General features: G+C 59.2%; 1 protein-coding gene across 4 annotated transcripts in view; it reads left to right on the top strand.

Annotated features, from left to right (window-relative positions):
* Positions 1-21,569, top strand: part of PPP1R37 (protein phosphatase 1 regulatory subunit 37) — a 45,795-nt gene extending 24,226 nt beyond the window's left edge. The window contains exons 2-13 of one of the 4 annotated variants that reach the window (XM_036345394.1): positions 13,805-13,902; positions 15,236-15,281; positions 15,522-15,622; positions 16,481-16,600; positions 17,044-17,194; positions 17,301-17,456; positions 18,706-18,818; positions 19,178-19,409; positions 19,501-19,667; positions 19,787-20,528; positions 20,810-20,900; positions 20,982-21,569. In XM_036345394.1, the coding sequence (XP_036201287.1) occupies positions 13,805-13,902; positions 15,236-15,281; positions 15,522-15,622; positions 16,481-16,600; positions 17,044-17,194; positions 17,301-17,456; positions 18,706-18,818; positions 19,178-19,409; positions 19,501-19,667; positions 19,787-20,528; positions 20,810-20,892 (2,009 nt within the window). In that variant the 3' untranslated portion in view covers positions 20,893-20,900; positions 20,982-21,569. Of the gene's footprint in view, positions 1-13,804; positions 13,903-15,235; positions 15,282-15,521; positions 15,677-16,480; positions 16,601-17,043; positions 17,195-17,300; positions 17,457-18,705; positions 18,819-19,177; positions 19,410-19,500; positions 19,668-19,786; positions 20,529-20,809; positions 20,901-20,981 lie in introns of all 4 variants that reach the window. The other 3 variants (XM_036345395.1, XM_036345398.1, XM_036345396.1) reach the window with 3 other exon arrangements.
* The last annotated feature ends 2,697 nt before the right edge of the window (positions 21,570-24,266 follow it).

Raw genomic sequence — 24,266 nt, 5'->3', positions numbered from 1 at the left:
GTGTAATTAGGTTGTTATTGAAGGCCAGCCTCGCCCTAACCCCAAGCTGACAGCCCCAGCGTGAGCCGGATTTCCCTCCCAGCCCAGACGTGGCCTCTGTGCCCCTTGTGAGCCACCAGCTCTGAGCAGCTGCTTTTTTTCCATTTAACTTTTTATTGTGGACATTTTCAGGCACACACACAAGTCGAGTATAATGAACTGAAGAACCCACTTCCTACTTTCAATCATAATCAGTATGTGGCCAACCGTCATCCTCTATGCGGCCCCACCCCATTCTTTTGCAGCTCGTCCTAGGTGTCTATCATTTCACCTATAGATTTTTCTGTGTTGCTTCTGAAACAGTGGGGACACACAGCCCCAAGCCAGCCACCTTCTGTCCTCTCCCCAGGCCTAGGACGAGACCACCGGGAAGGTGGCCAGGTTGGGGCTGTGCTCTCTGTGTCCTGCACCTGGTGATGGGCAGTGTGCTGTGCCTGATAAAGAGCACAGCCTCTCCCTGGCACCCCCCCCCCCCTCCCCCGGAGGTGGCTTTGGGCTGCCAGGAAGCCCGGCAAAGCGCCTGGGGGCCTCTGTCCCTGATTCCCCAGCCTTGCTCTGTGTTAGCTTGCTGTTTAACAGCAAGCACACGATTTCCTTTTCCCCTTATTTCATAACAGGTGGCACTCCCAAGCACCCTGCCCTGCACCTTGCTTTTTCCATGTAATGTATCTCGGCTTTTGTTCCCTGTTGACCCAGCGAGAGTGTCCTCATTCTCTGTGGCTGCACAGAGTTCCAGCGCCAGGGCAACTGGAGCTTACTCGCTGCTCCCCGCCCATGGGTATTGGTGTCGGTTCCAGTTCTGCATTTGCAAACAATGCTGCAGTGACTAACGTTATAGGTATATATTTGGCTCCTTTGCAAGTCTATCTTAGGATGAAACTCTAGGAATAGAATGGCTGGAGCAAAGGGGATAGGTATGCATTTGTATTTTGAAACTTTGACTGGTATTGCCAAATAGCCTTCGAAGGGGGTTGTACTGATTGGCACGTATACCAGTTGCTCGAGGGTGTGCCAGCCTCGCAGTCTCACCAGCAGCCTGTGAGGATGGGATGTGGGCCTGCTTTCACTTAAGTTGCATTTCGCTTATTCTGAGAATCACTGAGGGTTTGAGAATTCTGAACCCCAGGTTTTTGCTTTGGGGAATGGACTTAAAGAGGCCCTCTTAGAGGGTTGGGATGGGCCCCCAGTGAAGGGCCCTCCTGCTGGAGGAAGCAGTGATGGAGAATCCAGGATGTGGGGAACGCAGACGGATGAGGAGCAGATCTGCCTCTGCTTTCAGCTGGGAGAATATCCTTGGGAGGTCACTTCCCCTATCCGAGCCGCCTCTAGAAAGCAAGTTGGTCATCCCTGCTCCTGAGGGCCCTGAGGGAAGTGGGAGTGTGGTCAGGTTCGTCAATCACTTAGTCCGGGGGTGGGCGCAGTGATGGCTCCGCAGAGCACCCAAGAGGCCCCTCAGCAGTGTGTGTTCCCTTCCCCCTCCCCTGCTGAGGGAGGGTTCTGGGGTGGAGGGAGGCACGGCAAGGAGCAGTGTTTGGAAATGTAGGGCACTGGCGGAGGGATGGGGTCAGAAGCACAGACCTGGAATCAAACCACCCACTCTGGGTGAGGTTCTTTGCTCCTCGGGCCTCTGTCGCCCACGTGTGAGGCATATGACCTTGGTTGCAGGCCCAGAAACGGAGGCCTGAAGGATTTGCAGCAGAGAAGGGTGTGGGGAGCGTGTCACCAGGCAGGTGAACTGGGCCTGGGATGGGCAGGAGCGGGGCAGCTGGGCAGCATAAGGTAGGGAGTTCCCCAAATACAGGAAGGAGGCTAGAGCCTAGGAGTGCCCCCTCCACCCTGGGAAAACTGACGGGTGCCCCAGTGAAGACAGACCCCCCACTTCCCAGGGTTCTCCAGGCAAGAATCTGAGGGGCTTGGGGGTGACCAGGGAAAGAGGTGAACAGCTGGCATGGTGCTGGGTGCTGTGGCCCCTCTGTGGCTGCTCACCAGGATTGGTTGTGGAGACCTGAGCTGGAGGACGCTTGGCCTGCCCTTCCAGTAGAGATACTCCCATGAGAAGCCTGGTCTCGGGAAACAGCTGGATTGGGCCTTATGTGGCCTCTGAGGCCCCTTCAGACTCAGGTTCTGTACCCGGAGCAGCCTGGAAAAGGCTTGGAGGCGGGAATGAGGGAGATCTGCATGGGAGCAGCACAGTGTCTGCAGAGGTGTGGGCACTTGGTTCCACAGAATACTTTGGGGGTGTTTTCTGACTCCTCCCCATTTCAGGCCCCAGGAGGCTTCTTTGCACTGCCCTGTCCGTCTCCTGTCCCCAGTCCCCACCTATGGGGCAGCCCAGGCCATGGAGGTATGTGTGTGGGTGGCATTGTGGTGGTGCAGGAAGGATCCAGCACACGAGGGAGGTGCATGGAAGGCATTTGCTCGGGTGAGTGTGCCCAGCCATGACCTCGTCCTGTGCACATCCTCGGTCTGACTGCGGGCACCCAGGAGAGAAGGAACCTGCCCTGAGTTCACCCAGCTGGCCCGGGTGGAGCTGAGGTCTCAGATGCCTGTCCTTCACCCCTGTCCACTCATTCTGTTAGCTAATTGTGTATGAAGTACCTACTATGTGCCCAACATATACCCTTATAGGGATACTTCATAGAAGAAAAGCACTAAAATCCCTCCCCTCATTGTAGCATAAGCACACAGATACATTAAAAAGCTTCATGTTAGGTCGAGAGAAGTGCCACACAGAGAATGAATGAAGTAGGGTACAGGGATGGACAGTGACAAAGGGGGCTGTTTTATGGAGGGTGTCCGGGGAAGGCCTCTGAAGAGGGACATTGGAGCAGAGACCTACAGGCAGGGAGTCGGGGGGCAGTGGGGATCTGAGGTAGAAGAGTATTCTGGACAGAAGGGTGCGAAGGCCCTGAGGCTTTGTGAGCAGACGAGGATTGACTGTTATAGACCCTGAGCCAGGTCTGCCCCACACCTCCTGCACCTCTAGGATGATGTGCCCCCTCCTTGCTTGCCTCCCCTCAGCCACCTTGCTGGCCCCTCCTCTGATGCCCCCGGACCCTCCCGATCGATCGTGCGCTCACTGCCCACATGCATGGTGCAGGCTTCACTCCTGTACTTTGTCAAGAAGTTCCCTCTTTGCTGTCACTCGTCTAGAACTCTAGTCTCCCTTCCCAGCAGAAAATCCCAGCCCGCCCGCCCTCCCCTCCTGCGCGTCTCCGCTGTGGCCTTGTGTGCTGCTCTGCCACAGCTTCTGGTTTGTCTCCCTGGCCACGCAGAGGGCTCTGGACAGGGCAGGGGGTTAGGTGGCTGCTTATTGAAGGGCTTTGGATTTGGGGAGAGGCTGCTCCGAGGTGAGAGCACACCAGACTGACTGAACTGCACCTCTCCATCCCATGGGGTCCCTGGTCCTGTGGGGTCCTCTGGAGGGTGCCTCTGCCGAGGGCAGGACCAGCTCCCAGGTCCCGAAAACCCCAAGGAAAAGACAAATCCCTGTCCTGAGATTAGAGAAGGCTGTGCTTCTAGGCCCCAAAGCTAGCTGTTCACCCTGAAGCCAAGGGCCTGAGGACCTAAGGGTGGGGTGGGGACAGTCTTGGCATAGACGCGCCCTCCCCCCCCCCCCCCCAGCTGCGTGACTTTAGGAGATAGTTAGTGTTGAGAGACTTCCCTCTGCACAGTGGGTAGTGAGCTGAGAGCTCTACTCTGCAGGATTCTGATGCGGACTCAAGACTCAGCAACAGCCCAGCTGTGGTGGCTCAATGGATTGAGCGTCATCCCATAGACCAAGAGGTCCCGGGTTTGATTGCCAGTCAGGGCACATCCCCGGTAGAGGGCGTGCAGGAGGCAGCCAATCAGTGATTCTCTCTCATCATTGATGTTTCTCTCTCTCCCTCTCCCTTCCTCTCTGAAGTCAATAAAATATATTTTTTTAAAAAGACTCAGCAACAAAGTGCCTGGCAGAATGCCTGGCAGGGAATCAGGGTGAAATACAGAGCAGCTTTGTACAGGGAGCGCCCTGAATTTCAGCTCATGTTTCACCAAGTGAGTAGTTTCTGGCAGGGTCTGGGCCCTGAATCCGTCTTGCCTCCCTCCAGGTTTCCTCTCCCAGGTGGTCCTCGAGCCAAGGCTCCACATGGGGCAGGCGGGACCCCTGGTCAGAGCGCCCTGTCCGCCTTCAAGGCCTAGTACAGTGGCCAGCTGTGAGCTCCACCATCTGTCTTTCACTCACTCACCTGTCTGGTGCCTTCTGTGTGCCTGGCCCATACTGGGCAGCGCTGAGGACACAGCTGGGACCACAAACCCTAGGCTGTCTTCCCAGGGCTCCCAAGCCAGCAAGGAGACAGGTTGTCTCCGGACAGTGACAACTCAGAATGGGCAGGCTGAGGTGGGGGAGCCGAGAGGGCTGCCTAAAGGTCACCTGAGCTGAGAGTGGAAAGGGGAGAGTATAATCCTAGGGGAGGAAGAGGGGAGGTACAGTGAAGCACTGGGCTGTTCTGGGAAAGGGAAGATTTGGGGTGTGGCTAGAACACAGCTCCGAGGGAGGGAAAAGTTCAACGACAAGGTTTGAGCCCTGGCTCCCTCCTGACCTCCTTGTCCTAGCTCAGTCTAGACTGCACAGCACCCTCTCAGGGCTTCCACGATGGTCCGCGTACCCCTCGCCCCCGATAAGAACCCTGGGGGGGCAAGGACCAGGCCAGGGCCATCCCCGTCCCTCTGACGCTGACACAGCTTGGCGTGCAGTATGCCGTGGCAGATGTTGACTGAATGAACAGCAAGATGGTACCTGCTGGGTTAGAAGCCCACGTCAGAGGGGCTGAAGCAAAAGGGCATTTGTTGGCTGTGGACCTGAGGAGTCCTCAATAGTTGGGCTTCAGGCCTGGCTGCACCCAGGGTCTCAAACAATGTCATCGAGACGGTTTCCTTAACCTGGAAACCTGAGTCGGCCGCCTTCTGGGAGGTTCTCCTCCTGGTGGATGCCAGGATGGCCGGCAGCAGCTCCCAACATGGGAGGCCCTGTTAGCCACCCCGAGGGAAGAGAGCCCTTCTTCCCTGATATTCTTCCCTGATACTCTGGCTGGGCCCTGGGGCTGCGCTGGTTCTACAGGGTCAGCTTTCTGTCCCCCACCAGGCACTGTGACCCCCACTCCTGGGGCCTTGGGGAAGATGGCAGGGAGTGGCGGTCACACAAATGGTCCCACCTGGGGTCCTGGGGTGGCACCAGTGCTGGTCAACCCAAGGTCGGTGGGAGGGGAAGTGGGCCAGTCAGTACTTTCACAGGCATCAGGGCCGAGGCAGCACTCACTCCTGGGGCGGGTTGTGTACCTGCCACGGAGTCAACCTGTGGGGCTGCCGAGGGTTTGCAGGCTGCGGCCTCCAGCTTCCCTGTGCCCTGAACACTGGCCTGGTCCTCTCTGAACCAGCCCTCTGCCCTGAGGGGGTGAGCCCATGAGGCCTGGGTAGGGGACGATGGTGTTCCACGGACCTCGAGTCCTGCAGGGAAGAGCCCCGAGAGCCAGGTTCTGTCCGGCCCGGAGACATGCCGTCCACATAGACCAGGTCACCCACCTGCCACAGACTCGGTTCCCTGTCATTGGGGCGATGATGAGCCAGCGCCCTCATGGGTGGGCAGCCAGGCCTGGGAGGTCAGGGCTCCATACTGCGAGGTAGTGGGGCTGGGATGGGAACCAGGTTCCCTAACCTGAGCCAGTCACACTCTTAACCCATTGGACCTGCTACGGCCAGTGGTGATGTGTGTGAACGGGCACAGACGGCGCGGCGCAGACGTGGCTCACGGGCTTGAGGGTGCTGGGGACGCCACAGCAGCTGTGTACTTTCTCTGCTGAAATGTCAGTAATCCTCGAACCCATCCTCTCTGTCCGTTTGGCCTCCATCCGTTGTCCCCGTCCGTCCGTCTGTACTAGTGTTTCCCAGTCTTGAACCCAGACTCCCGCCCCCACCCCCGTCCTGATGGGTGCCAAGTCCTCTGCCTGAATCCTCTGAAATCGGAGCCTCCTGTGTTAGTGCAGTCACCAGAGGTCGGGCTTTGAGGTCAGGTAGACCCGGCAGAGTAGGGTAGGGTTTGGGGAAGTTGATTTTTCTTTTTTCTTTCTTTCTTTCTTTCTATTATTGATTTCAGAGAGGAAGGGGGAGGGAGAGAGAGAGATAGAAATATCAATGATGAGAATCATGTATTGGCTGCCTCCTGCACGGCCCCTACTGGGGATCGAGTTCCCAACGCAGGCATGTGCCCTTTACCGGAATCAAACCCAGGACCCTTCAGTCTGCAGGCTCTGTCCACTGAGCCAAACCAGCTAGGGCAGGGAAGTTGATTTTTCTTAACTAAATGTAAGAATTTTTAAAAATATGTTTTTACTGATTTCAGGGAGAGGGAGAGAGAGATAGAAACATTAATGTCAATGATGAGAGAATAATTGATGGGCTGCCTCCTGCACACCTCACACTGGGGATCGAGCCCACAACCTGGGCATGTGACCTGACCAGGAATCAAGCTGTGACCTCCTGGTTCATAGGTCAACACTCAGTCACTGAGCCATGCTGGCCGGGCTAGGTGTGTGAATTTTTGAGTAGGTAATACTTGCGTGTACCTCAGTATTCAAAGATATAAGAAGGCATGTAAAGAAAATGAGCTTTGGGGGTACGGGGTGAGAGGGGAGGTAGAGGGGATGAATGGTGATGGACAGAGACTTGGCTTGGGGTAGTGAACTCACAATACAGTGTAAGATAATGTGTAGAGGAATAGTGCACCTGAAACCTGTATCCTTTTTGTTAACCAGTGTCGCCCCAATAAAGTTCCATAAAAGGAAAAGAAAAGGAAGTTTCTCTCCCTTACCACTCTTAGCCCCCCAGCTAATCTTCCTAAAAGCAGCCACCCCGTTTCTTGTGTCCTTCCAGAAATGTCTGTGGCAGCCCAGCGACTGCAGCGCGGCCAGCATGGCTCAGTGACTGAGTGTTGACCTATGAACCAGGAGGTCACAGCTTGATTCCTGGTCAGGTCACATGCCCAGGTTGTGGGCTCGATCCCCAGTGTGAGGTGTGCAGGAGGCAGCCCATCAATTATTCTCTCATCATTGACATTAATGTTTCTATCTCTCTCTCCCTCTCCCTGAAATCAGTAAAAACATATTTAAAACTACTCATAAAAGAGTAGTTTCATGTGAACGTACCGGCTCCTTTAAATAAAGGCTGCTTTCCTGCTGCAGCGGCAGAGTTGCGCCCTGAAAGCCGGAGCTGCTCACTGCCCAGCTGAAGTCAAGTCAGATCCGGGTATTTTAGTCTCACCCCTGGTTCCTCTGTGAGCCTCGCCTCTGAGTGGAGGGTGACAAAGGATGGTCCTTGGCGGGCTGAGGGGCTTTGTGGGTACAGCCAGCAGGGCGCCAAGCAGGGGAATGCCGGGCTGTGGTGGCTGGTCAGTGGCTGTTTTCCAGTCCGGCTCCCAGCCTGTCAGCGGGCCTTGCTGTGTCCTGCCTCAGGGTGTCACCAAGATGGAAGGGCACTTACAGGGAACACGGGACTGTCACTTCCGCTGTGCTAATCCCAGCAGCCTCCCTGAGAGGGAGCACAGTGGGCACCCCCCCCCCCCGGGCTCCAGAGGGGCCCCATTCCTACAGAATACAGCCCTCCCAGACCTTGAGCTGCTCCTGTCGCTGCTCTGCGCCCAGCCCCTTGGCTTCTGTCTCACGCAGAGGCCCACTGTGTCCCCCTCACCTCCATCGCACCCCTCACAGCTACTCCCTCCAGGCGCCCCTGCCCCCATCTCATCTGTGTCCCCCACTAGCCGTTGTAGCCCAGCGGTGAGGGCTGGCCCCCGTCCCTCTTTGTCCCCCTCTCCCCACCACCCCTAGTGTTGCTTCCTGGGTTTTGACTCCCACTTGGATGGATGACGGCGTCTGTCTCCCACAGCTCCAGGCTGTCAGGGATGGCCTGACTCATCGCCGCCCCCTGGTGTCCAGCCTGTCCTTGCGTTTCGTGGGTGCCTCTGCACCTGTGTGCAAACGAGACAGACTTCTCTCTGCCTGTCACCTGACGCTCGGCATCCGGTTTCTCTGTCCCTTTGTGGGGCCTTAGCAGGGGGAGGGGAGGCAGGCTGTTTGCTCCCCAAGCCTTCTCCTGGGAAACGGGTGCCAGCTGCTGGGCCGCAGAGGCTCACCCTGCCGCGGCCCTGCCTGCCGGCCACCCCACACACGGCCCTCCCCAGAGCCCCGCCTTCCCCTGGAGCCTGCTCAGAGTCCAGGAGTCCCCTCAGTCGCCTCTGCCCCACCCCTGCCTCCCCTCAGGCTGGTCAGGGCAGTGTGAGAATAAAGCCGTGCCCTGGTTACACAGCAAGTCCTCCTAGGTGTGTGTGCCAGGCCCGCCCGCCCGGCTCTGTGGCCTTGGGCAGACAGCTTGTCCTCTCTGAGCTTGGCTCCCCAATATCATAGGACCGAGGAGCTGGCTGAGTGAAACCGCATGGGAAGTCCTGGCATTGACTGACCCAGCGTCCAGTCTCCTGCCAGTCGGTCCGGCTCTGTTCTGTGGGTGCCAGCTTCTTACTGGTGCCCATGTCCTTATCTCCGGAGACCCTGCAGGCGTCCCTTTCAGCCGGGGGAAGAGGTCACGCCGATGGGTTATCACAGCCTCACTAGGACGAGGGTTGGCACGCGGGTCTTCTTACCTCTGCACCTCCCGTCCTCTCTCCCTCACACACTGCTGCCCCCCCTGACCACTGAACTCCAGCCCCTGCTTAAGTCGGGTCCTCAGAGCCGAGGACTTGGGAGTTGAGCCAACACATTTGAACCTGAGACACAAATGAATGTCCACCTCACACACCCATGTGTCTGCCTGGCCTCACCAAGCGGCCCATCCCTGGATAGGTGCTTCGTGGGCTTGTCCGGGTCCCTGCCTTCCAGTGGGGGAGGAACACAGGGATGGCGGCATTTAGTGAGCGCGCCAGAGTGTGTGCCAGACCCGGTTCTGAGGGACAGACAGCCCGAGGTACACTCACCACCATTTTAGGGAGAAGGCGATGGAGGCCCAGGGTTAAATCTGTTTTCTCTGTTTTGTAGAGAGAAACATCGATGTGAGAGAGACATCGATAGGTTGCCTCCCACATGTAGGAATCAGACCTGCAACCCAAGTACATGCCCTTAACCAGGAATCGAACCCACAACCCCCCGGTGCGCAAGCTGACGCTCTACTACGGAGCCCTGCCCTCCAGGGCCACAGCCTATGTTCTTAACCACTTTCCGAGACTCCGGGCCCACATGTGGGACCTGCAAGGCCCCGTCTGAGGTCGCAGTGCAGGAGGGAGGCAGCGAGGGTTCAGGCCCCGGTCACGGCAGGCGTTACCACTGCAGCCCCGCCTCGCAGCCTGGCCCTGGCGCTCCAGCCTGGGCCTCCAGCCCCTTGCCTCGGGGCCTCTGCACTGCTGGTGGTCCCCTTGCATTGCAGTCCCCAGTACTGACCTTCCCGGTGTTTTCCGGTGGCCACTTCATCACATGACAGAGGAGAAGTGTGTGCAGGGCCGCCTGGCACAGCGCGAGTGCTGTGAAGATGCTGCGTATTATTTCTCTGAAACACCTGCACTGCTGTTTTCTTGCCATTTCTTCTTAAATTGGTTCATTTTTTTTATTTGAATATTTTATCTCATTCCCGAAGGACAACATGTAGAATGCTGGTTTTGCTATGGTAGTTTGTTTTTCTTAATACACGAATGAAACACACACATCATGATTACTATAAGGTCATTCCCGAGCCACCCGACACTGTATGCCCCCACTGGTGACGTGGAAGCTTGGGACGAGCTCGGGATGCTGCTGGGGACGTCGAGGCAGGGCGGGGGTGCACCCAGGCTGCCAACCCATTCTGCAGTAGACTGACTGAGCCCACTTCTGTTCCTTTAGTGTCTTTTCCCAGCACTACCTCCACCTCCTAAGTGTGCCTTAAGTAACAAGATGCAGTTCTCATTCTTGTCATCGGGGGGCACCAAGACCCTTCTCTAAGTGTGTCTACCCCTCCTGCCCGCTGCCCTCAGTTTCCTCTTCGGTAAATGCGTGGGCAGGGCTAGTCTCCTGAGTTCTGGCTGTAACCTTTTGTGAGGCTGTGCCTTCATCCAAACCCGGTAGATGTCTGGCTGAAGAGATAGTCGGATGGCAGCTGTGGGTGGTGTGGAGGCAGCCAGGTTAGAGACCCTGGGTCTTTAGCTCACCCAGAGGCTCCTTGAGGACTTTGGGCAGCAGAGGGGAAACTTGGCTCAGTCTGGGAAGTCAGGGAGGACTTCCTGGAGGAAGGGGTGTCAGAGTAAAACACCTCAAGGACCAATCACAGTTTGAGGGGTTGCTTAGGCATTACTGGTTCCCTGCAAACTGTCTGGGATGCTGAGAACTGCTAGTAATGACCCCACATATGCCCAGTCCCTACTCCATCCCAGACGACCTGACCAGGCCAACCCAGCCTGGGGCCTTTATGGAGAGGTTTGTGCCCTTTGGCCATCTGATGATAAAGCCTATGGATCCCTTCTTAGAGTGATGATTTTCAAAGGCAAAAAAATAAAATAGGATTGCAAAGGGTGCCAGTTAAAATACAGTTAGCTACATTTTTTAAAATTATAACTTGGTATTTATGTTCTTCCTTATTGACCCAGGAAATAGCAAGAGTGATGAACATCCTAAAGCTGCCGTAATATGTGAAAACTTCGGGCACGTGTGTTGGTGACAGAGTCACAGGGTCTGCTAAACACCATATTAATTAGGAAATGCTAATTTTCACTGTAGTGCAGTTATTGAAAATAAAGAGATCATTTTTCCCCACTCAAGTTCATAGACGCCCTGAGGGTCATGGACCTGCTTGGCTGGACTCGCAGAGGCAGCTGCTGGAGTCCCAAGGGCCGCCTTCCAGGTAGGGCCAGCTCCTGTTTTCCCAGAGCTGGGCACCAAGCACCTGGCAGACAGCTCACTCGCCGGGCCTGCGGGCAGACAGCTCGCTTGCCGGGCCTGCGGGCGGACAGCTGGCCCCCGGGAGGCTGCTCGTGGGCGCAGCTCCCCGAGGAAGAAGTGAGGGGCAGAGGACAGGCCTGTCCCTCGGGTGGCTGCGTCTCTGTTGGCCTTTCACCTCCAACACAGGGTTCCAGCCTCCCCACCCCAGTGGGGAGAGCGTTCTGGAGCCAGGGCTCCCCCTTGTGCTGCCCTGGCTGCCTGGCTGTGGGAGGCAGCTTTTCTGTCCTGGACCTCGGCGTCCGGCCCCGGGAGACGGGGTTATGGTCAGTGACAGCGGGTGCAGGGCCCCTGAACCTCGGCATCCTGCCCTGGGAAGCAGGGTGGTGGTCAGTGACAGCGGGTGCAGGGCCCCTGAACCTCGGCGTCCTGCCCTGGGAAGCAGGGTGGTGGTCAGTGACAGTGGGTGCAGGGCCCCGGGCGAGCGCACTGCCTGGGGGAGAATCTGCTCTCTGCGCGGAGCCACTTTCCTGGAATCCCTGCAGGGCTCCTGCTGGCCCTTTGCCTGGCCAGGGTGGCACAGGGGTGAGGGAAGCCTGGAAGGCTGCAGAGGCCCTCTTTCTGTTCCCCACCCCCCTCCGTTCCATTCTGCTGGCCCCAAGAGCTCTTTCCTTAAAAAAAAAAAGGGTGGGGGGGGTATTGATTTGAGAGACAGAGAGAGAGAAACATTAATCAGCTGCCTCCTCTGCACACGCCCCCTCCCCACAGGGGATCGAGCCTGCAACTCTGCCATGTGCCCTGACCAGGAATCGAACCAGTGACCTCTTGGTGCATGGGATGACACTCAACCAACTGAGCCACACTGGCCGGTGGCCTCAAGAGCTTTCTACACCAGCCTGACCCTTTCCCTCCCCTGCTCAGAGCATTAACTTCCTGTCTTTCTGGTCACCTGGGGCAAAATCCAAGATCTAATAGCCTAAAACGGAAAACAATACAAATGTCTCACTACCTGGTGAATGGTACTTCCGACAGTTACTTTATCTGTATATATAAAAGGCTCATATGCTAAGTGTCCGTCCGTCCGCTTAGCTAATATGCTAAGCCACGCCCACTTCCTCTCCCTAGCGACCAACCTCCTTGAACTGTCTTCAGCCCAGGAACACAACTTGCTTTATAGCCAGGTGCAAACATTTCACACTGTAACCAAATGTCTGTGAAGCGTTTTCCCGTGCCTCATCTCATTTGATCCCCACAGAAGTCCTGGGGTAGGTAGATAGGAGACTCGGTGGAATCCTATTTTCTTTTCATTAGCCGGAAAACAGAGATTTAGAGAGCTTAGAAACTTGACCCGACTGAAAAGAGGTAAGAAATGGTGGACCTTGAAAATGACTTCAGGTTTTCTAACTGCGCAGAATATAGTCAAACGCTGCTGCAGTTAAATATTTCACCCTTTATTCTCCCTGCGTGATCTACAATAATAACCTGCTTCCTGTTGATATTTACTGCTGTGTTGCTTGCAATTACCTGAAAGAGAAGTTGGGGTGCTTCACTGGGCTGGAAAAGGTTTAGCTACATCAGAAAGCAGGTCTAATTAAGCAAGTTTATTCTATATCTATGAAAGGCTAAGTTGACTCGCACATGTGTGATACATATAAAGCTCTCGCTGGCGCCAATAGCACACATGTGTTTCTTTTTAAAAAAAAAAAAATTATTGATTTCAGAGAGGAAGGGAGAGGGAATGTTAGAATAATTGATGATGAGGGAGAATCCTTGATCGGCTGCCTCCTGCATGCCCCCCCCCCCCCACACACACACACACACACACTGGGGATTGAGCCCACAACCCGGGCACGGGCCCTTGACAAGTCGACCAGGACCCTTTAGTCTGCAGGCTGACGCTCTATCCCCTGAGCCAAACCAGCTAGGGTGCACGCGTGTGTTTCGATCTTTCATCCTCCATTGTGAATTTGGTTGACACTTCTATTATAGAGAAAGGGCGAATAGTGATATTAAAATATTTCTTCTAATTAATTTCCTTTCGGTGTGCACGAATTCATGCACCAGCACTAGCTGTGCTATAAAGGGGCCCAAACTCAAAATCCGTGTGAAAGAAGCCAGAAAGGCCCGTGCTGCTGGTCGCCTTTTGCTAAATGTCTGGAAGAGCAAACGTGTGCGGCCAGAAAGGCCTTCCCTGTGGTGGGGGGTCTGGGCAGTGCAGCTGCTGGGCTTGGGCTGCGTCCCTCTGCCCAGCCCCAGAGCCGTCGGGGAAGGTTTTGTGGTGAAGGTGTTTCAGGACTGGGGATTCTCAGAGGCCGCATGGCCTCACCGTGAGCTGAGTTTGAAGCTCGGCCCTGTCGCTTCCCGGCTGTGTGACCGGCTGTGTGACGGGGCGAGGTGCCTCACCTCTCTGAGCTCAGCTTCTTCACAGATTCGTTCTCTCCTGCAGAAAACAACCCATCAGACACCTGCTTTAGGCCTGGCCCTGGGCTGACATGGGGAATGGTGGCAACCAAGACAGCCCAGCCCTGCCCTGTGGGGCCCTGAGTTTGGGGGGGGGGGGGGGGGACGGGCAGCTGACAAGCAGAGCATTGAGTGGTATTAGCTGTGTATTGTTTGTGTGAAACTGCTCAGGGAGCCATGGGGAGGCGTGGAGGGTGGGGTGACTTGGTTTGGGGGCACTTTCCCAGGACAGTGTGGTAGCAGGGGCCCTCGACGGGAGAACAGAGCTCAGTGGGTTGTTGAGAGGGGAAGGGGCCGGCAGAGGCCTGGGGCTGGAGGGGAGAGGGTGTGAGGGACCCAGAATGTGGAGAGTCACAGGCTGGGGTCCTCTGTGCCCGCAGCCCAGAACGTGACTGTGGACGAGGTCATCGGCGCTTACAAGCAGGCCTGCCAGAAGCTGAACTGCAGACAGATCCCCAAGCTCCTCAGGCAGCTCCAGGTATGCAGGCAGGGGCGGGCTCCCCACCTCCCAGCAGCCTCCGGGCCTGTTTTGTCTGCCCTGGCGGAGAGGGCGCCCGCGGCACTCCCACTGCCCAGCCTGCTCACCCGGCCCCGGGCCTGCACTCAGGAGCCTCGGAAAGCCCTCCGTCTGCTGCAGGTGCAGTCAGGCTCCTCGTGAACATTCACACGGTAGAGACTCACGTAAAGTAAGGATTGTAAATATCCCTCCCTCCCTAGGAAAGCTCTGTTCCCCGGGCACAAAGCCACGTATACAATAGTTATTCTTAAAAGCCTGAATTACAAAAGTAATATATATTCTTTAATTAAAAAAACACTACAGACATAAAAAGCAAAATTCACTTCTTGTCCAAGTCCCATCCCCAGGCGTCCCTGCTGCTGACAGCTTGGGCTTTGTCCTCTGGCCTCTGCTGGGCATTTGTAGGACGGCGGTCACTCCAGGCGGGAGGACAGTCTGATTTCTGTGGCGAGGGTGTTACTGTGCCTGGACGTGCGCCCCTCCCCCAGCCACCTCCTGCGGGCGCCTTCCCGGGGCCCCCGGCCCGGCTGGGGGTCCAGCGCTGCCGAAGGGCCTCCAGAATGTGCCACGTCTCTTGTTTCTAGGGTTGTTGCTCCCTCGGACAGCGCGGCTGTGAGCGGTCATGCCGGCCGCCCATCCCTGCACACCCGGGCTAGGGGTTCTGTGAGGATCCCAGAGGGTCTCATTGTCGGGTCCAGGGAAAGATGGCCACTCAGTGGGCCCTGGAGCCTGGTTCAGGCCAAGCCTGCCCTTACCCCCTCGGCAGGGCTGGGCCTTGGCCTCTGTCTGCACACGGTTCGTCACCGCTCCTCCCTCAGAGTCGATGTGTGTGGAGCCCAGGGAATAGGGCCTGGCCCCTGGGGAGGGGGCTGGAGCGCAGCCAGGAGCCGGCAGGACGTCTGCCCAGGGCCTTCCCTCCTCACTGAGCGGACTGCATGCCAGGCTGGGCACCCCGCCTTCCCCCGGCCTCTTGGGCCTCACCTGTCAGCTTTCGCCTCAGCGCCTGCCTCACAGCCTTTGCTCTGGCTGTTCCTCTGCCTGAAATGCTTGTCCCCAAGACGCCCAGGGCCCACCCCTCACTCCATTCAGCTGGGGCAGGGGGCTGCGTCCAGACCTGCCTCGCCCCAGGTCTAGGGGGGTGTTGGGGGGGTGGTTAAGGAGCTGCCACATTCTCCGAGCCGCTGTGCCCCTCCACACCACCCCAAACCCTGCCTCACCTCAGAAAGAGCAGAGCCAGATGAACTGCAGAGGTAAGGCGCTTCCTGCTTAACCACCATCCCTCCTGCCTTCCCAGGAGTTCACGGACCTCGGGCACCGGATTGACTGTCTGGACCTGAAAGGTGTGTCTGGGCAGAGGTGGGAGCCCTAAGGGGTGGGCAGGGCCAACCTTCCCTAGAGGTGGATCCGAGGGCAGGATGAGCCTGGGCTGCTGGGGTCAGTGGGTCCCCCCGAAGAGCTTAGCCGGAGGGAGGTGGGGGTGAGAGCCCTTCCTCGGGTGGCCTAGAGCCCCGGTTTGCACCCAGCCCCCCACACACAGATGTGAGCTCACACACGCACGCACGCGCTCCGTCCCCTCCCAGGTGAGAAGCTCGACTACAAGGCCTGCGAGGCCCTGGAAGAGGTCTTCAAGAGGCTGCAGTTCAAGGTCGTGGACCTGGAGCAGACAAACCTGGACGAAGATGTGAGCATCTCTGCCACCACCCTTACTGCTTCCTGAGCTCCCTGGCTCTTAGAGGTTTGGGGGCTGGGGCACTGCAGGAGGAGGGACCCCCTTGGACAAGGGCTGGGCAGGGCCTCTTGAAGGACAAAACAGGGAAATCCAGTGTGACCAGAGTGGATGGGAAGAATGGGGCTCCAGGCAGGGCCCAGAGAAGGGGTCTCCCAGACCCCCCGAAAGGCAGGGGCTTTGTAAGGAAGGGAGAGACTTGGGGAGCCAGGCCAGAGGGAGGCTTGTGGCCACCTGGAGCCTTTCCAGGAGTGTCCTGCCACCACCCCCCATCATAGTGTCTGCAGGGGAAGGGGTTTGAGAACTTCCTTTTTTCTTTTTTTCTTTTTTTTTATTGATTTCTAGAGAAGGAGGAAGGGAAAGAGAGAAGCATCAATGTGAGAGAGATACATTGATCGGTTGCCTCTCACATGCACCCTGACCCAGGATCGAACCCGTGACCTTCTGGTACAAGGGATGATGCTCCAACCAACTGAGCCATACCAGCCAGGGCAGGTTTGAGATGTCTGAAAGCAGCCTCCCCACTAGGCCTAGGTATCCCCTCCTCCCTCTGGAGACTTGGGGGTCACCAGGATCCCCGGAGCTTAGGCCCCAGGTCTAGAAGACACAGGAGAGCCAGGGGTCGGGATCCTGGAGAACTGAGGCCTGTCCTGGTCACACAGCACGTCAGTCCTGGGGGCACGTAGGAGGCTTTTCCAGGAGATGGAGGGGCTGGTTCAGGACCCAGAGGTGCGGGAGCAGTGTTAGGACTCCGCTCCTACCTCCCGGTGTCCACGGCCTCCACCCGAGGCTGAGCCGTTGTCTCCACCCCAGGGCGCCTCAGCCCTCTTTGACATGATCGAGTACTACGAGTCCGCCACCCACCTCAACATCTCCTTCAACAAGCACATCGGCACCCGGGGCTGGCAGGCCGCCGCCCACATGATGCGCAAGGTGAGTGCCTCCCCCGCCACCTCTCCAAGTTTCCAGAGTGGGGGGAGCTCGGGCATAGAGGGGTCCAGGTGCTTTGTCAGGGCACCCAGCTCCTTAGGGCTGTCGGGCCCCACCCTCCAGGCCCTGTGTGAAAGCTGTACTAAGAGATGCCTTGCCCCAGGCCCACCTGGCCCCTTCTCTCCTCCTCTCCTCACCCTTAATGTATCCCTTGGAGGCATCCATGGTCGCCACCCCCACGTTACTCCCACGGGAGTCGGGGAACTCGGCCGTCACCAGCCCCACCCCTGCCTCGCTCACCCACAGGACCCCAGGCCAGGCCTTCCAGCACCAGCCCCAGCTGTAAAAGCAGATGGCCTTGCTGCTCCTGGGACTTGGGGTGCGAGGTCCCCTGGGGCAGGGAGGGCAGGGGCCAGCCTGACCCAGCCCTGCTGCTGCCCCAACAGACCAGCTGTCTGCAGTACCTGGACGCCCGCAACACGCCCCTGCTGGACCACTCCGCGCCCTTCGTGGCCCGTGCCCTGCGTATCCGCAGCAGCCTGGCCGTGCTGCACCTGGAGAACGCCAGCCTGTCGGGGCGGCCCCTCGTGCTGCTCGGTGAGCCCAGGGCCGGAGGCTGGGTGGGGAGTGCAGCCCCTTGGGGGCTGGGACTGTTGGCTGGGTCCTGTGAGCCTGGCCAGTCACGAGCCCTCCTCTCCTCCAGCCACAGCCCTGAAGATGAACATGAACCTTCGGGAGCTGTACCTGGCCGACAACAAGCTCAATGGCCTGCAGGACTCAGCCCAGCTGGGCAACCTGCTCAAGTTCAACTGCTCCCTGCAGATCCTGGACCTCCGTAACAACCACGTGCTGGACTCAGGTGTGTGAGAGGTCACCCGCGCTCCCGTCACCCAGCACCCACTGTGCCCAGTCAGGCTCCGTGTGCTGGGGACGCACAGTGGCCAAGACAACCCCAGCTCTGCTCTCGTGCGGCTCAGAGTTCACAGTGAGCCCAGACCCCCCCAGGCAGTGAGACTCAGACTGTGTGGGCCGGTGGTTACCGCCCAGAGGGGGTTACCGCCCCGTCCAGGGGTCAGGGAGCGTGTCCTGGAGCAGGGGCAGCTCGGTGGAGACCTGCAGGATGAGGTGAGGTATTGAACAGATAATTAAAATAATTACAATCGCCCTGGCTGGTTTGGCTCAGTAGATAGAGCGTCGGCCTGGGGACTGACAGGTCCCGGGTTCGATTCTGGTCAAGGGCACATGCCTGGGTTGCAGGCTCGATCCCCAGTGGGGGGCGTGCAGGAGGCAGCCAATCGATGATTCTCTCTCATCATTGATGTTTCTCTCTCTCCCTCTCCCTTCCTCTCTGAAATCAATTTAAAAAATAATAATAATAAATTACAATCTGGGAAAAGTGCCCTGAAACGAGGTTGTTGGGACAAAAGGTCAGCTGAGGCTCTTTAAGTCGCAGGGAGGGGACCGCTAGGTGGCCATGTGGGGCTGAGAGCACAGCCCCTGGTTTGACAGCCTGGGGAGAGTCCAGGCAGAGGACAGCTGGTTTGAGGCGTGAGGTGGGAAAGCACTTACACGTTAGAATTGGGGGAGGCTGTGGTGAGCCAGGCGCTGGAAGGGAAGAGAGGAGGAGCTACCAGCGGGAGGAATTCCGCCTGGGTCGGGCTCACTGTTGGGCAGAGTCCCTGGCCTCAGCGTGAAGAAAGGGGAGGAGGGGCAGGCAGAGTGGGACGGAGGCCAGTGCCTTCCCCAGGGCAGCCAGGCCCAGACCCATGTTTACTGATGACCCACCCCGACCAGGCCTGTCACCTCGGGCTCCCAGCTGGGAGACCTCTGCCCTCGGGAAAGCGCAGCCAAGATAAATGAACGGGGAATGAGTGTCGGAGGTGGTGTGCTGCGGGGGTGGGGAGGAAGCAGCGGTGGGGGCTCCGCTGGTGGCAGAGGCTGCGGGAGAGGGTGATACTCAGCAGAGCTCTAGGCCGACAGGGAGGATCGGGAGCTGGGGGTGTGCCTGCCAAGGCAGGGGTGTCGCAGCAGGAGGTGGCAGGGCCGGGAGACCCAGAGGAGGGTGGAGCCCACACCACCGACGGGACTCACCCAGGGGCCTCCGCCAGGTCTGGCCTACATCTGCGAGGGCCTCAAGGAGCAGAGGAAGGGCCTGGTGACCCTGGTGCTGTGGAACAACCAGCTCACACACACGGGCATGGCTTTCCTGGGCATGACGCTGGTGAGTCCACCGGAGGGTCCCCGCCGCCACCTCCCCCACCCCCGCGCCCAGCACTGTCAGTGCTCCCGGTAGGTTCTGGACCTGTCCTCTCCTTCAGCCCCTGCGGCCTTTCCCTGAGGGAGTAGCCCTCCATCGCCGTCCGGTGGAGCCAGCACAGAACTTGTGCACAAGGGGAACCGTTTGGTTAAGATCTCTAGAAGCCTCAGTCAGGCTGAGACCTTTTCATTACGCAGAATTTAAAGCCAGCCCACAGGGTACAGAGGCTCCCCCGGGTGACGAGCTCCCCACCGCAGGGGAGTGGGCAGGGCGGCTGGCACTGGGGAGGCTTCTCGGCCTGAGGCAGGCGTGTGCTGGCACAGAGGCTGGCTGCACTGCTGACCGGGGAGCGCCCGGGTCCGCCCTTTCCCGGCCGGCCTGCAGGCCCCTTCTCCGTCCCGTGCTCCCTGCAGCCGCACACGCAGAGCCTGGAGACGCTGAACCTGGGCCACAACCCCATTGGGAACGAGGGCGTGCGCAACCTCAAGAACGGCCTCATCGGCAACCGCAGCGTGCTGCGCCTCGGCCTGGCCTCCACCAAGCTCACCTGCGAGGGTAGGGCGCGGGCCGGGGAGGGGCCGGCAGGCGGGGGGTGGGCGGCCAGCCGGGCGTGGGCCCATGGCCAGCCCTGCGGTCCCCCTCCCAGGCGCGGTGGCGGTGGCGGAGTTCATCGCCGAGAGCCCCCGCCTCCTGAGACTGGACCTTCGGGAGAACGAGATCAAGACGGGCGGGCTCATGGCACTGTCCTTGGCCCTCAAGGTGAACCACTCCCTGCTGCGCCTGGACCTCGACCGAGAGCCCAAGAAGGAGGCGGTGAGCGGGCTCTCCTCGGCCGGGCTGCGGGCCGGCGGGGCGGACTCGGCCGGCGCGACCGCAGGACATGCTGCGGGGACAGGCCCCCCGAGCCCTAGCCAGGCCTGCTCTGCCCACAGGTGAAGAGCTTCATCGAGACGCAGAAGGCGCTGCTCGCCGAGATCCAGAACGGCTGCAAGCGCAACTTCGTGCAGGCGCGGGAGCGGGAGGAGAAGGAGCAGCGGCTGCAGCTGTCGGCCTCCATGCCCGAGATCACCGTCACCGAGCCCCAGCCTGACGGGGAGCCCGACGAGGAGCCTGACGGGGAGCCTGGGGCCGAGCCTGCCCCCCAAGCTCAGGAGAACGGGGACCCGGCCCCTGGGCCCGGCCTGGACTCAGACTCAGACTCAGACTCCGAGGGGGAGGATGGGGAGGAGGAGGATGGGGAGAGGGCTGCGGCCCCCTGCCCCGCCCCACTGCCCCCCACGGACTCCCTGGGCCCTGGGGATAGGAGCCCCCCAGGCAGCCCTTCCTCCCCCACTGAGCAGCGAATCTCTGTGTCCAGCCCGGGCCGAGGCCACAAAGTGTTTGTGGTGACTCGAGTGGAGAGCCCCCCTGAGAGAGCAGAGCCCCCTGTGCCGCCCTCTCCTCGTCCTCCATCCCCACCTGCCTTGCCTTCCCCGCCCCCCTCACCTGCCCTACCACCAGCTGAGGCCGTCAGCACTCGGGACCCAGGGTCGTCGGAACCTCAGCCACAGCCAGAGCCGCCGCAGGCAGGGCCACCCCTGCCCAACGGCCTGAAGCCTGAGTTTGCCCTCGCACTGCCCCCAGAGCCGCCCCCGGGGCCCGGGGCCAAGGCGGGCAGCTGTGGCCTGGAACACGGTGAGCGGGGCTCTGGGGCAGGCTGACCAGGGGCCCTGTGTGCTGTGTGCGACCCCTGCCCATTAGCGGCCTTGGTTTGCCCTGAAATGGCCCTTGTAGAGCCAGGGCGGAGTAGGGCTTGGCCCTCGGGCCCCACCTGGCATCCCGGGTCCTGGGGCTCTCCCTGGAGTCTGATCTCAGGAACCCTGGCCTGAGGGTCTGGCTTGGGCAGGGCTGGTGGGGACAGGCTGCCACCCTCCACCCGCCTGACTGGAGGCTGCCCACCCATTCCCCCCACGCAGAACTGAGCTGCTCCAAGAACGAGAAGGAGCTCGAGGAGCTGCTTCTGGAAGCCAGTCAGGAATCCGGGCAGGAGACACTGTGACACTTTAGGTGAGATGAGGGCCAGGGGCCTGGGGAGCCAGCGAGAGAGGCCCTGGCTCTGACAGGCCCCCCCAATCTCTTCTCCCCAAGTTCCTTTTTTCCAGCCGGTCTTCTATGAGCTGAGGCCAGAGCCATGGGAACCTGCTCCCCTCACCCCCAGCCTTCCTGAGGCCCCGAGGCCAGGGGTGGGGGCGCCTTTCTGGGGACCCCTACCTCCCACAGCAACACTACACGGGGGGCAGGAGCTACAGGGAGTGGCCCTCTCCATCCTGACGAGCACTCCTGTTTGTGTCCAGCCCCTACGCCTCTGGGCCAGAGGAGGGGGAATCTCCAAGGTCATCAGCCCCAAATCCACTGACTTTTCCGGAAGGGCCTGTTAGGCCAGGCTTGCCTGGGAGGGCAGGAGTCCTGGGTGGTGGTGGGATGCCCCCCAACCCCCATGGCGCTGGGCACGACGAGGCAGGAGGATGGTGTGGGGCGGTGAGAGGTGGTGGTTGGACTTTGTAGAGCAGCCCCGGACAGGGTGCGGGTGGGGGATGGGGGCAGAGGACAGAGCTTTCTTAAGTGCAATAAATCTATCAGGGAGCGGGGGGCCAGGGCTCTGGAGACCCCGCTGTCCAGGCCGCTGGAAGCTGCGCCCTGAGAGGCACTACGACCGGGGAGGGTGGGGTGGAGTGGGCAGAGGGCTGGGGAGGGGCTCCTGCGGTGCAACTCTGTCCACACCTTTTCTAATAAACCGGAGCGGGTTCGCCTCTGCCTGTTCGCCGCTCGTGCTCTTCCCGGTGGGAGCCTGGACATGGGAGGGGCAGGTGGGCAGACAGCTCTGGTCCGGACCACCTGCTGGGCTGTGGCAGCGGCCCCCCAGGAAGCCCGGGGCTGCCCGTCCTGTACGGGTGTCCACGCTCGTATCTAACAGCTCCCACGGCCAGTCCACTCTGTGCTCATCTTTCTTCGGAGGAAAAAACCCCAAATATTCTCCAGCTTTAGGTCCAGGGGTCAGGTGATGTGGCGCTCAGGTTCAGAGGTCACTCCTGTGGGCTCAAGGAGAAGCAGACACCAGCCTGCCCGCGCTGGCCCTGGACATCTGGACATTCCGGGGGGCGGGGGCGGGGCACAAGTCAGCGCCCTGGGGCCCCCTGGGCAGCCTGCTCCCCGCGGCCAGGACTTGGCAAGGGTGCGCCTGGGGCTGAAAGGCATTCCCGGGAAATCGGAACTTCACCTTCAGAAAGTGAGAGCAGCCTTCAAGGGGAGACCTTTGCACCTGCCCCTTTTCTCCCGCGTGGGACGCTGACTCGGGTGGGTAGAGGCGGAGGGAAGACCACAAGAACCCCAGTGTCGCCGACTGGGAGCCCTGGTACCACTCGGCTCCTGCACAGGCCCAGGAATCTCTTCCCAGTAGCCACTGTCCGTTGACCTTTCGGTCATTGGCAGCTGTGTGTGCGCCATGTACATCGGCCCCCAGCCCCTAGCACTTGCCCCACTCACCCCACGGGCAGCTGGGGAGATAGACCTGCACGGGCCCTGGTTCTGAGCTGGGGCCCCCTGTGCTGGGTGTGCAGTGGAGGTGGGACGAACCCTCCAGGCTCTCCTGGCTTCGGCCTCCTTCTTGGTGAGACTGGGGAGTGTGAGGTTAGCCTCAGAGGCTGAGGAGCCACAGTCCTTTGGCAGGTTGGGTCTGTCAGAGCAGCCCCCCGCCCCCCCAAACTCAGTTGACCTGTGGTCAGTTCTAACTGTTGCTCAGGAATCAACTCCCATGGGAGCGTTCAGCCCTTAGCGTGGTGACCTCTGTCTCCACCTCCAGGCTGGTGGCCAACAGGCTGGGCTCCAGAGGGGGGTAGGGGGCCTCAGCGTACCTGTCTCACGTGATGCCTTTGAGGGGCGCCCCACAGCCTTGACCCTGCTCTTTCACTAAATTGAGCTCAGAGTGAGGGATTCGGTCTTTCCAACCATTCAGGGTTGAAATGTGTCCCAACCTCCCTCCACACAAAAACGTGAAGTCCTAACCCTTAGGACCTCAGAATGGGACCTTTGGAGACAGGTCTGCACAGAGGTAACCAAGTGAAAATGAGGCCATGGGTAAGGCCCTGACCCTGAATGCCTGGTGCCCTTACGAAAAGGGGAGCGTGGGACCCAGATGTGCACGGCAGGCAGTGGATGTGAAGATGGAGGGCTGGAGGGATGGCGGCCACAGCCAGGGGACCTCATCCCCCACAAAGTGCTCAAAGCTGGAAGGGGCCAGGAAGGGTTCCCCTGTGCTGGCTCTGCTGACCCCTTGATTTCGCACTTTGGGCCTCAACTGTGAGAGAATGAGTTTCTGTTGTTCTGAGCCACGCAGTTTGTGGGACTTTGTAACACAAGCCCCAGGAGACTAGCAAGCCAACTCCTCAGGGCTCCTGATCTTCCACCTTTTGGGAGTCCTGGATCACGGGGCGGGTTCCCTTTATCTTCAGCCACCCAGGCATTGCCATAGCTCGAGGACACAGGAGTCTTATGCTTGGCCAGACACTATCCAATCTCAAAGGTATCAATGCCCTAACCCAGGTGTTCGTTTTCACACACATGGGTGTTCAGGGTGGAGGCAGCTCTTCACAAAGCTGTGGGCCCAGGCCCCCTCTGTCTTGTGGCTCTGCTACCGGCTAGGGCCTCAGGGTTCCTGCATCCAACAGGCAGGTGGAGTAGGGGGAGGAGGAATGAAGGCAAACCTACTGCCTATCTTGTTGCCACAGCAGGAAAGGGACACACATCACCTCCACTCCCCGTGGTCTGTGGGAACTAGCCCCCTGGCCTCGCCTGGGTGCAAGTTGCAGCAAAAGCTCCACACCTTAAAGGGGAGCGAGATCCTGGTGGACAGCGAGCCAGCTCAGGCACACCCAGCCATCCCATTTCGGCTAAGTTCAGTTTTTTCATCGTCTCCCAAAACTCTAGCTTTGGCAGGCACATGGTCAGAGTCTAAGATGAACGGGTACCAGTTTGACCACGGCTCGGAACCACACAACAGGTCCGCAGCTGCTTCCTGGGGCCGGAGGTCCTCAGTCCCACTCCCAACCGCCAGCCAAGGCTAGTCCTGCCTCCTGCAGCGCCCCACTCCTGATCCCAATCTGTTTTCTGCCGGGACCCTAGGTGGTAAGAAATAGAAGCCCAATCATACTGGCTTAAGGGAGATGGAAGGGACGTATGCCCTGGCCGGTGTGGCTCGGTTGGGCTTCGTCCCGTGCACTGAGAGGTCACCAATTCAATTCCTGGTCAAGGCACATGCCCGGGTTGCTGGCTCGTGCAGAAGGTACCTGACTGATGTTTCTCTCTTCTCCCTCTCCCTCTCTCTAAAATCAATTTTAAAAAATTTTTTAAGAAAGGGAAGGGACATAGAGTGGCTCT

The sequence above is a fragment of the Myotis myotis genome, unplaced genomic scaffold (assembly GCF_014108235.1).
Source record: "Myotis myotis isolate mMyoMyo1 unplaced genomic scaffold, mMyoMyo1.p scaffold_m19_p_19, whole genome shotgun sequence".
Taxonomy (NCBI): domain Eukaryota; kingdom Metazoa; phylum Chordata; class Mammalia; order Chiroptera; family Vespertilionidae; genus Myotis; species Myotis myotis.
Note: the sequence above shows the minus strand (reverse complement) of the source record. Positions and strands in the feature narration are given on the sequence as shown.